This window comes from Cheilinus undulatus, linkage group 2 (assembly GCF_018320785.1).
Source record: "Cheilinus undulatus linkage group 2, ASM1832078v1, whole genome shotgun sequence".
Classification (NCBI taxonomy): Eukaryota; Metazoa; Chordata; class Actinopteri; order Labriformes; family Labridae; genus Cheilinus; species Cheilinus undulatus.
The window spans coordinates 26,784,078-26,796,549 of NC_054866.1; the positions used below are offsets into that span (position 1 = coordinate 26,784,078).

Consider the following 12,472-nt stretch of genomic DNA (forward strand, 5'->3'; position numbering starts at 1 on the left):
TTTATCCTTTACCAGTGTTTAACTCAGGTTCAGGCTCAAGTGGAGGTCAGGTCTGCAAAGTCAAACCAGTTAAGTTCCCTTATTGGTGTTTTCATTGCTGACAGGGTCCAGTCTGGGTTAAGATTCAGCTTGGCTCAGTTGGGTTTGGTAAATGGCATTATTCCACACGGGTGAATAAAGTTGATCATTTCAACTGTTCATATGTTCAGATGCAGATAAAAGCCATTCTAGGTTTACTGTAGCATTTGTCATATCCAAACCTGGGCCCATCCAGAAGCTTCTTTAGAGATATTATTCGCTTAACATATTGTAAATCCAAGTTAGGTGTGATAATCTATTCAGCAAACCGATTCTGGCTTTTTTTTTTTTTTTTTTTGCTTGTTTTGTTTAATAGAATCCTTGTGGTGTCCAGATGGTGTGCAGGTCATCCATATTTCCTTCCCATAGTTATGCTGACATTTCCATATGCTTCTTTATGTTGATTTTTAAGGACATTTGGCCACTGTACCAGCTCCTACACTGACACAGATGTTCAAAAGCCAAGAAAAAAAAAAAATGCATTTAGGTGGGCACCATTCCTATGGAAGTTGATCACAACGTTTGTAAGATCCTGCAGCATCTGGCCAGTCAGCAGCCAAACAGACACGGCCCCAGTCCACATAGGAGACCAAAGATGAGCAGTCAAAAGTAAACCAGACAGTACAGGTCTCTAACCCCGTGGAGTTCATGGAAACAACGAAATGGGTACAGTAAACAGGAAATACAGGAGGGGAGCTATAGGGCCTTTTTCTTCAGAGTTTGCACCAGCATCTCCCTGGTGGTGATGTTCACTCTTCACATCTGCCACTCAGAACAACAACATCAGGGTTCTAGAAAACAAGAGAGACAACATAAGATTGAGAAGTAGAACATTAAATCCATTCATATTAGAAAAAATAAAAGAAAAAAGAAAGCTTAGGAAGGGCAACATCTGGATCAAAAGGGTTCAGAGGACAACAAATCAGGGATCTGGAATAAAACAATAGGTCTTAAGGAAAACCAAGAACAAAGTACAACAGGGGTCTGTAAGACACAATGTAGCACCTGAAAATCCTGACATAATGTCATACAGGACATTAAGGATCTTTCTAGCTTGAACTTGTATGAAATATAAATTTAAAGTGGCTTTAAATCCTGCAGTTTGGTTTCCAACTTTGCATTTAACTGAACCGAGTCCGCCCACTAGCCTGCTTTGTAAAATTGCCAAGAGGCCTTTCATGGGGCACTAGAACTTTAATTCTCCAAAGTTGAACAACCTTCACTGAAAACTGACAACAAATCCAGCAATACAAAAACTAAAAGGAGTAAAGGTCTACAGGTCTTGACTTGCAGTAACAGAAGATTTATCCGGGAGCCAGACAAATAAAAAGGACACAGATGCCAACTCAGTGTGTTTTAGCTTAATTTGTAAGGGTTGAAAAAGGTTTGTGAGACGTGAGGCGTTGTGTCCAGTTTTTTGGGGGGTTTACCACGGCTGGCACAGCTTCTCCTGCACCCTCATAAACCACTCCAAAAACAGTCACTGGCTTTCTTTCCAGTCAGAGAGGATGCAGAAGTGTAAACCAACCTATTCACAGCTTTCAGTCACATGACTGGCAAAAGGCCTGGAGGGCAAAAGGAGTTTAGGAATGGGGCGTCCAAAGCCATATAATTTAGGTCCCCCCCATGTCTTCAGAATGACACTTTAATATACCCTGACAACAATGGAAGAACAGAGAAATTAAGTTTTTCTGAAAGTTTTCTGCTCATGTGACCCTTAAAGTGGATGTTGTTTTTATTGCTGAATCAGCAACTTCACTTTAGGTCAGTTTGTTAAACCCCCTCAAAAAATCCTGGATACGCCCCTCACTACATGCATAATTTTGCAGGTGTTTTGAAACTGACAGGGAGAAAAGGTCTGAACTTTTTAGTCTTGGTACCAGTTGTTTTTTTTTCTCACATGACAGCGACTGAGTGTCACTGCTGTGTAGTCTGGAGACACAACAAATGCCTGCATAAGTGAAGCATGCTGACAAGGGAAGGGAGAGAAGTGCAATAGCTTGGAGTGATGAAGCTGTGCTTTCTGTGGTAGCATACTGCTGCTGTTATTTGTAATGCTTGTATTTGTCAAGAGAGCATTTCTAAACTGTACTTGTCAGGAGAAATATTTCTTAACCGCATTTATGTATAGCCAGTGCTTATTGTGTCAGTTTAAGAATGAAGCAGAGTCTTCTTAATGTCTCAGTCTGTATTCATTCGTCACCACCTCTGCACATCCCCACTGTCTTCTCTTCCATCATCCTCCTTTCCTGCCCCCCTCTTCATCCCCCATCACTCAATGCATGGTGCAGATGGATGAAGGAGATGGGGTGACGCAGAGAGGAGAGAGGAGAAGGCAGTGCGTGAGGATGATAGCACAGTGTGAGCGGTGAGGAGATGGATAGGAAGGACATAAGAAATGAGAAATAACTCTACAGACAAAGGTGTTATAAATTGGAAACAAACAGGAAGAGGAAAAGAAGGGGAATACGGATTAAAGGAAAACAATAAATATATACAGGGCATTAGTGGAGAAGGATGAGAAGAGGGCAGGAAGGACCAAACAGAGACTGAGACAACAATGAAGAAAAGAAGACAAATGAAAAGGAAAAGACTTAATGTGGAGTACAATGACACAAAATACTGGAAAGAGTCATCTAATTAAAATAAATCAACATGTGAACAGAAATAAGAAAGCATTTAAAAAAAACAGGAAAAGTAATAGTGATTATACCAATAACAACAATGAACCAAAAGTAAAAGTGAAATCAAAATCAAAGGTTGTAAAAATGTATGCCTGCACATATTTCTGCCTCTGCATCAGTAACTTAAGGAGTGCATGTAAAAGCTATAACCAACATTAAAGAAAGGGTATTATACTTTCCCAATTTTTAAAACATAAATATAAAATCACAATGTTGGGTGGCCATACTTCACGTATGCAAATTTTCAAACCGCAAGATAAACGTATGCGGCAGTAATCTTGGAATTAGAGTGTAAACTGATGAAAACGGTTCATTGGGAATTTCTCTGAGATCTTCTCGAGACGAGATTTCGATGAAGCGAACTGATGAGGTCATTGCAATAGGATCTCCTGACTGGTTCGTCCGTACTGCCGGCAAAGCGGAACAGACTGCCCCCACAAGGCGTTTTAGCCATTTAGCCATTTAGTAACACAGTAATTAAACACTTACCAAACAGATACATCCTAATCTATCCTTCGCTGCTGCTGGTTTTCTTCCACCTCTCTCTCCAAACTATCAGGATCAGACTCCGGGTCTAACATGTACGGACGTATGTCAAAATTTGCCATATTTTACTCAGTCGGACCGGTTCATTCAAACATAGCAACATAGCCACATTGGAGGGGGCGGGCACAAAACATTGAGTCCTACTGCTGGCCAGCCTCTGGAAAATCGGCCAATCAGAGGAAAGCGCGGGGGGGGGGGGATGTTAAAGAGACAGCAGCGAAAACGAAGCGTTTCAAATGGAGGTTAAAATTAGGGTTTTTCAGGACGCCAGTGTGAGAAACATGAGGAGTTTTTTGAGCTGTAAACCATGTGATGCTACTACGTGGGTATCACAGAGATGTGTAAATCCTTGAAAAAAAAGCATAATACCCCAACTTTAAATTATTGTCATCATGTGTCTCTAATTAGGCTGATCTTCTATCATTACTACATGGCTAGAGGCACTAGTTCATTGGACCGCTGCTCTTTGGAGGCATGACCCTAAAAGTGAAAGGGCTGGAGTGGGGGTTATCAGGGACTGGAGCTTGAAAAACAGACCTGGAGGAAAACTCCAGCAACACAGAGCTGGAGGCACTGTTGCAATAATTAGTCTCATAATTTGTTAATTTACTGTCAGTTGTGTATGATCACCTCCAGATCCCAGTGTTAGAGATCTAACAAGCAACTTTAAGGGTATTTGTTGAGTAGATTACACATTTTAGCAGGATCCAGCAGAACCAAACTGATATTTCATTTTGCTGTACACTCTTTGTCCCTTGGTGCTCCACCTCCCTTCTTCCCCCTCCATTCCCTTTGAGTTCCAGCTGAGTGCAGTTGTTTTTCTGACTGATCCCTTTACACACATGAGGCCCAAGCTGGTTCAGGTCTTATTTTGTTGAAGTATAAGAGAATGTTGGATATTTCTTTGGCCATAACCCCATATTTAATCCACCATATAACATAAACAACATGTCACTTGCTGAAACTGAGACATTTACAATTTCATATAAAATCAATCCTTTTGAATTTGATGGCCGCAACACAGCTCAAAAAAGTAGAGACAGGGCCATGTTTCCCATTGTGTATCATCCCCTCTTCTTTTAAGAAGAGTATTTAAACATCTGGGAGGTGAGGAGACCAGTTGCTGGGGATTTGGGAGAAGAAATGTTGTCCCATTCTTGTCTGATGTAGGATTCTAGCTGTCGAATTGTCCCAGGTTTTCTTTGAAAGATGTTTTATTTTATGATGTGCCAAATGTTTTCTATTGGTGGAAGATCTGGACTGCAGATATGCCTGTTTAGCATCTGGACTCTTCTACTACAAACGCATGTTGTTGTGATGGATGTAGTATATGGATAAACATCATCTTGCTGAAATATGCAAGGCCTTCCCTGAAAGAGACATTGTCTGGATGAGAGCACATGTTGCTCTAGCTCCATTTCAGAACTAATAGTTCCTTTCATATGTGTAAGCTGCCCACAGCATAGGGACTAATGCAACCCCATACCATCAGAGATGCAGGCTTTTGATCTGTGCACCGATGACGAGCTGGATGGTCCCTCTCCTGTTTAATGCAACCTCGGTTTCTTAGACAATTTCTAATTTTGATTAATCTGACCACAGAACAGTTTTCCATTTTTCCCCAGTCCATTTTACATGAGTTTTGGTCCAGAGAAGACTGCAGCATTTCTGGATTATGGGCACATATGACTACTTCTTTCCATAATACGGCTTTAATCTGCATTTACATGGCATGGCGAACTGTGCTGATGGACAATGATTTCTGGAAATGTTCCTTAGCCCATGCAAGGATTTCCAGTTCAGAATATGCTTACTTTTAATGCAGTGGTGCCTGAGGGCTCAAAGATCACAAGCATCCAATATTGACCTTCAACCTTGTGCCTTGCACGCAGAGATTTCTCCAGATTCTCTGAATCTTTTAAAGATGTTATGTACTTTAGATAGTAGGATATTCAAAGTCTTCTCTATTATACATTCAGGAACATTAATATTGAAGATGCTGTTTTACACACACTGGTAAATCTCTGCCCATCTTTAAGTCTGAGAGAGTCTACCTCACTTAAATGCTCCTTTTATACCCAGTCATGCCACTGGCCTGTTGCCATTTACCCTTATTGGCTGCAAAATGCAGCTCTAGCTGTTTTTCATTAGTACCACTTCCTTTCCAGACTTTTGTCTCCTTGTCTCTATTTTTTGAGATTGGTTGCTGCCATCAAATTCAGAATGGCTCATGTCTTTTATGAAATGGTAAAATGTCTCAATTTCAACATCTGATATGTTGTTTATGTTCTATTGTGAATAAAATGTGGGTTCATGAGATTTGCAGATAATCATTTTTATTTCATCTTATTTTTTTTACGTTTTACAAAGTGCCCCAATGTTTTTGGGACTGGGGTTATACATAACGTAAGCTCAAAAGGTGGCCCATTGTCATTACTCTTTATATATATATGCAAAGAAATGCCCAGTTCTGACAAAAACAAAACAAAACAAAACAAAACAAAACAAAAAAAAAAAACTACCACAAAAGGATGCTGGTCTGTCAACTCTCAGACGGACCCAAATGTTTGGTACAGGGATCTGCCTGATGACAGACATGATCTCTGGACAATCCATCTGATCTTTAAGGCTGACACCACTCAGGCTATGTCAAACTTTTTTCTACAGTTTGTAGCATGAAATATGTTTGAGTCTTTGTTTTTAACATAAACAAGCTGAAATAAGTGTTGTCCTTTTAGTGTGAACACAAAGCTGAGGACAACAAACGTAAAGAGAGTTTCAAGTGAATTTAAAGGGTAGGGAACGAAGGAAAAAGTCAACAAAGGTTGGCAAGACAACAACAATAAGACAGAAAGGTTAAAAATGTGTTGGACAGGGATGGTCAGATGGAAGCATGGAGCTGGGGATTAAGGCAACAGAGAGGACGGACTGGTAAGGAGCAGCCACACAGGTTAGCGAGAGGGAGAAACTGTAGGCATAGAGGAATGAAATAAAAATCAAGAGTATTCTCAAGTCCTTAGTGCCAGTCATTACTCTTTGTGTGTAGTGTTGGCGCGCTCTCTTTGCGAGGCCAAGATCAGATCTTAAAGTCTCTCCATTCGACACTATGAGGGCGCCTGTCGTCTGCTGCTGGAGGCATCCAAGAGACAGAAAGGGAGCGAGAGCAGGAGAGACATGGAGAGAAGAAACAATAAGAAACAGAGAAAATACACTGACACAGATGCAGCAAACCGGCACTGAAAATTGGGCTAAAGACAGGGAGAGAGAACAAGGAAGCAAAGATGTCATAGCAGTCATGAAGCTGGTGAGGAAGAAAGAGGAGAGAAAGTGATGGAGAGAGCCTGAAAAATATAGCAAGAGGAGGAAGAGAGGGAGGGTTGATTCCAAGAGATGAATTTAGGGAGACAGACGTGGGTGAAGAATGAGGCCGGGCATATGGGATGACACTGAAAGGAGTGATGATAGATTAAAATCCAGTGAGGACAGACAGGCTACAGGGTCATGGAGGGGCCATTGGGAGAACATGTTCTTCATACTGAGTCACACAGGCCCTCATGTTTGCATCAAATGTCTTTCCATGCGGCCTCACCTTGTGGTAAAAGGCACCTAAACCTCATACATAACAATAAACAACTGCATGCAAGGTAAGCAAACACTTGTTTTTGCCTTGTTAAGGTGTTTTTAATCTATGTAAAATTCATTACCTGGAGCCTTGCTCTAAAATGAACCTAGATGTTTTTCTCCCCCCATTAAAATTAATACTTTACCTGCAGGGGACCCCACAATGTGACTGTGCTGAGATTGTTGCCCCCTTAACACCTCTAAAACATGACTAACACAGTTGCTCCCTCACTCACAGTCTGCTCAGCTATTCTTGAACTAATAGCACTTTGCTTGACATAATCATAATATGTTTATGTCAAGCATATAATTACTGCTAATCCTGATGGAAAATTTCCCACTTAGTATTCAGTTTAAAGAGCTACTTCCAGTGCTGAATCCACACAAAGCAAACTGACACGAGTAAGATTTCAAGGAGACTCTACACGTGCAAAAATACATTTGTTTACCATGTCTGTGTTATTGGTCCTCTATCTTGATTAATTACCAGATTCACATATTTACTTTTAGTGCTTTAGTGGAGACTACCCTTTTACAGCGGATCTAGATGAATAGAGAATTGTGTCAGAGTAAAACTGTAAAAGGGGAGACTTTCTTCAAACTTCAGTTCTTGAATAGAGAAATGATCCCACTTAAAAATGAGCTAGAGAATGCCCCAGAAACACTGTGGTGTAAATCTCTGATGAATGAAACTCCTAGTTCTGTTTTAAGAATGAAAGTGTAGGATAGGGTCATGTTTGAATTAGGGCAAGACCTAAACTTGGAGATTTGGACTCAATTTTCTACAGCACGCACAATATACTTGACAACCTTTTGCAGTTTTAGTGTGGAGGTTTCCCTTCTTTTATGGGGTTAAAATTCATAGCTTTAAGTAAACTGACCTGGGTGTGGGCCTTAATTTCTGCCACTTTTTCAATTCTAACCAATTTTTGGCAACATTTTGCCCATTTTTGCCACTCTGTCATCCCCTTTCCACTACTGCACCTGTCAGTTTTTGCATCGTTTCTCCCATTTTAACTCATTTTTGATACTTAAAGCTATTTTAACCTCTTTTTGCACATATTTTTCTTCACATTTTTGCCACTTTTTGCCACCTTTTTACTTCCTTTTCCAGTCATGTTGCAACATCTTTGTCAGCATTAACCCATTTTAATTTTTTATGGCACATTTTGCTACTTTTTTCCACTTTTACTCATTTTTGATACTTTTTACAACATTTTCCCCTCTTTCCTCCTTTCCACTTCTTTATCAAGTCATTTTTGCAACATATTTAACCCATTTTTGATTCTTTAAGCTGCTTTTTAACCCCTTTTCCAATTTTATTCAACCGATTTTTACCACTCTTTCACCCCTTTCCACTACTTTATCTGGCAATTTCTGCAGTATTTTGGCTACTTTAAACCCCTTTCACATTTTTTTTTCACCCATATTTGCCATTTTTTGCCCATTTTTGCCCCTCATGCACCCCTTTACAACACTTTTTCTGACCATTTTGCAACTTTTTGACACTTCAAACCCATTGTTGGCATGTTTCCCTACTACAATCCCTTTTCACAATATTTCCACCTATTTTTCCACTTTTAACTCATTTGTGTATTTTCTTTTAACCCATTTTTGCCACTCTTTAACCCCTTTTCACCAATTTCCTACCATTTTTCCACTTCTAACTCATTTAGACCACTTTTAGCCCATGATTGTAATTACTCAATTATTTTTCCTTTAAAGTAGTCCTCATGTTTGTGTAAATAATGGCTTAGCTATGAAGTCTGACATTACTTCCAAGCGGTTTTGTGAGTGCACCTATCCACATTGTAAACATGACCAAATAAGGCGATTCTGTTAAGAAAGGGTTGTTAACATTTTGAAAAAGGCTAGGCCTTTGAGCTAGGCTAGGCCCCTCATTTGGTTTGGCCCTATAGGCTCTCCCTTTTATACCCCATTATGGGCAGCCATGGGTATATCTGCCATAATGGAGAATTTTTCCCTCTACACCACAGCAAACAGTCTCCAAATTTCTGGACAGTTTTATGTATTTATATGTTCTATTTGGGTCAATAATGCAGCCATTTTTTACTCGTCATGATCAAGACAGTTGAGTGCTAATCAGCTAACATTAGCTTGCTCATGTTACTAAATCACATTATGAGAATCATAAGAATCAGAGTCAGATGTTACTTTCAGTGAGTGTATGGTGCTGTAATGTTACATCCTGCGCAGGTTAACTCAATACTCGATAGCAGGATTCAAAGACGTCCTTTGAAGCACAACTGTGTTGGTCCCTGAAGGAACAGCAGAGTGTCTTCTGGCATTAATCAACTGAACTTCCTCTCTGGGTTTTCTTTCTCTGATGGGATTTTGTAGAAATATAACCGTGGCTTGTCTCCTAATTAATGCATCCAGCTGAACAACAACTTTTCTTCATTACAATAAATAAATAAATAACATAAGCTCAAATATAAGTGAGACCATCAACTTTTCTATAGTGTACAGCTGTAGAAAACTTTTCTTGGCTGTTATGTGATAAATAGGGTCAAAATAACACAAGAAAAAGAAATCTACAAAAAGCTGAGGTCAGACTACATGTTTTCAGCATGATTATTGCCTGATCTGGCAATCGTAGGGATTCGAGACCCATTGGCCTAAAAAAACCTGCTGTTTCATTTCGCGTAGTGCATGAGTGAAAAACAATCAGCGACACTGACACCTCACGACCTCCTGACAAAAAGGTTAGCTTGGTTAATCCTTTATGATTCATTCCTTGACATCAGAGACGTTGGCCAGTAAGAGCACAAAGAGCTCTGCACACACAGCTGCCACAAATGTAAACTAATCAAATGGTAAAGCAAATAAAAAACTGATAAAGTTGGTGCTGTGAGATGTAAACAGTAAAAGTTTGTTTAATTCTGACGTTTTAGCTTTTATTATGTGTCACAGAGGGACAACCATAACAGACTGGAGAAATGTTGGTGACAAATAATTTAGCAACCAGTGAAATGCTGCCTTTAGCATTAGCATCAGTTTAATGTATCACTGGAACCAGAGCTTGACATGAACATTTTTTTCTCACCAGCCACAGTGGCTAGTGGTTTTGCAAAGTTACCAGCCACTCTGCATTTCCATTTCTTGGAAAGTCAGTTCACTTTAGTTATTGGATTTCAAGTGACTCACATCCTGTACAAAAAAAAAAACCACAACAACTTTGTATTTGTCATATTAAGAATTATGCATCAGATATTTATGCATTGATGTGAGCAAAATGTCCATGAAAAGCAAACAACCCAAAGGAAAACTATCACCCACAGTGTGTCTATTTTCTCATGTCAGGTCACACATTTGACAATTGTGGGCCTTTAATAGGGTCCCTGTGTGTATCTGTCAGACGTTCTGTTCCTCAGGCACTCTGACTCACTGCGTCTCTCTCTCTCTCTCTCTCTCTCTCTCTCTGATCAGATCAATGTTGCTTTTCTCTGCAATGCAGCAACCAGTGAAACACATCACAGACACAGCAACACCCTGAGAAAACCCCAACAGCCTTTGTACATACACGAGTGCTATCCCCCATTGTAGGTTGCCCTCAAAGTTCCAACGATCACATAACCAAAGTGAGGCAACAAATAGGCCAGCGGAAACCTTTATCCTTCTGGGTAGGAACAAAACCCACAATAATTGTCATGTGTGTCCGTCTTGTGCAAATCTGGGATGATTTCTGGAAATTCTTTTGACTGACGCATCTTTTGTTGAGGTTAGCATGAGGTTATTACTGTTAATTAGGCCTAAAGGGGGCTAGTTTTACAGCTTGTGCATATGGTGACACCTCAGTGCAAACAAACAACAAAGTTAATTCAAGGAATTTCTTGCAAAAGTCAATTTTTTTTCCCATTTAAATGAGGACTCCTTGGCTTTAGTAATTTGACTCCAATTTGACCCGGAGCCTCTCAGAACATTTGCTGAACTACATTTGCCCAAACAGCTTTTTGGAGTGTGTTAAAGCCAGTTAATATCCAAGGTTACCTGTTATCTTGCGGCTCAAAACTATCCAAAAATCAGCGCAACTCACTCAATAACCATTGGCTGTGATGTGAGCTATGTCCAGCAACTTTATTGTACTATAAATATCAGACAGACTGCCAATCCTGCAGAGTTCATGGAGGTGAAAACTTTCCCTGAACTCACCGGCTAAGCTGCTCAGCCCGCACAGATCCCTCTTCTGCTCCTTTCCATCAACATGAGGCTCAATGACACCTCATTTCAACCCATTCAGAGAGGCCAATTGAATGACATATCAGCTGCTGATAAAGTATTTCAGCTCAGCTGTTTAAGCCACTCATGTGAAAGTATGTCTCCATTTATTCAATTTAATGAAACCCCAATTTCCTGAGTGGATTAGTGTTAAGGGGGAAAGTGCACTGAAGTGGGCTTAGAGCGGTGAAAATCTCCCCAAAAAGAACATTCATATGCCCTTGTGGATCCCTATTATTGCTAAAGCACTATAGGGCATTTCAAGTGATCTTTGTGAGTATGTGCAAGTCACTTCAACAGTTTGCATCAAGAAAAGAAACATGGTCTGATGACATAAGAACGCTTTCTCTAGCAGGAAAAAATGAATTTCATGAAAGCAATTTCCCATGAGTTTTTGTAGCATGTCAAGGAGTTAGTACATCATAATAATAATATTGTGTTCTCACAGTCACATTTTTTGCACTTCATGAATAACACCGGGAAGGCACAATAAAAATCTTGAATAATTATGTTTTTAGTCATGAGAATCTTCCTCAGTCCTTCATTCTGTTTCTTACCAGAAGTCCACAGGGTGTTTAAAAGTAATTTTCTGTCAGTAAGCTCAAAATACTTCCTTTCTAATAATATCAGCTGGCACAAGATGCTAACACGCAAGCAGACACGAGAGGCAGAAGATCAACATGCGCTGAATAGAGACCCAAAGCTCGAGTTGAGCTAATCGCTCTGAAGCTGGAAATTAACCATTTACAGTGCAGCAAATTGGTTTGTGAGTGTTCTCAACTTTGGCCTGTTTTTACACGCACTGGAACATTTTCTGAAATTAGTTTTTCATTACTCCATAGAAGCCCTTATTTCCAGGTGTCAGAAAAGAAGAATTTCCATCAACAATCACAGATACACTGGCCAAAGTCATGGGGCTTTTATTGGTTTGAATTTCTTTTTTTATTACCAACTATAAACCCGTTTTAAGTCACTTTATGATGTCAATTTGTATTCTCCTGCTTCTTCTTGGTGCATTTTAGCATCCCTAATCATGATTGAGGTCTCTGAAAATGTATGGATATTTAAATCACAGCTCTTCCTGCAATTACTGTCTTTCCTCTTACTGCCCACACACTGCTTTTACTGTTAAGGCTGATTTCTTGCTCCATTACCAAGCCCACTCTCCATATACTGTATTATACCGCAGTATATACATTAATAATAGTTTTGACTGCATCACTTGTCTTGTGCATTATGCATATTATGCTCCCTCTAAATTATGTGTCTGCTGGTTTGTGCTCTGCTACCCCTGGAGGGGTTCA

The 12,472-nt window shown here is 39.9% G+C and overlaps 1 protein-coding gene across 1 annotated transcript in view; it reads right to left on the reverse strand.

The window, feature by feature from the left end:
* Positions 1-574: 574 nt before the first annotated feature.
* Positions 575-12,472, reverse strand: part of zgc:172282 (leucine-rich repeat and fibronectin type III domain-containing protein 1-like protein) — a 116,324-nt gene continuing 104,426 nt past the window's right edge. Inside the window, exon 8 of the mRNA XM_041810962.1 lies at positions 575-869. Within this exon, the coding sequence (XP_041666896.1) occupies positions 862-869 (8 nt within the window). The 3' untranslated portion in view covers positions 575-861. The remainder of the gene's footprint in view (positions 870-12,472) is intronic.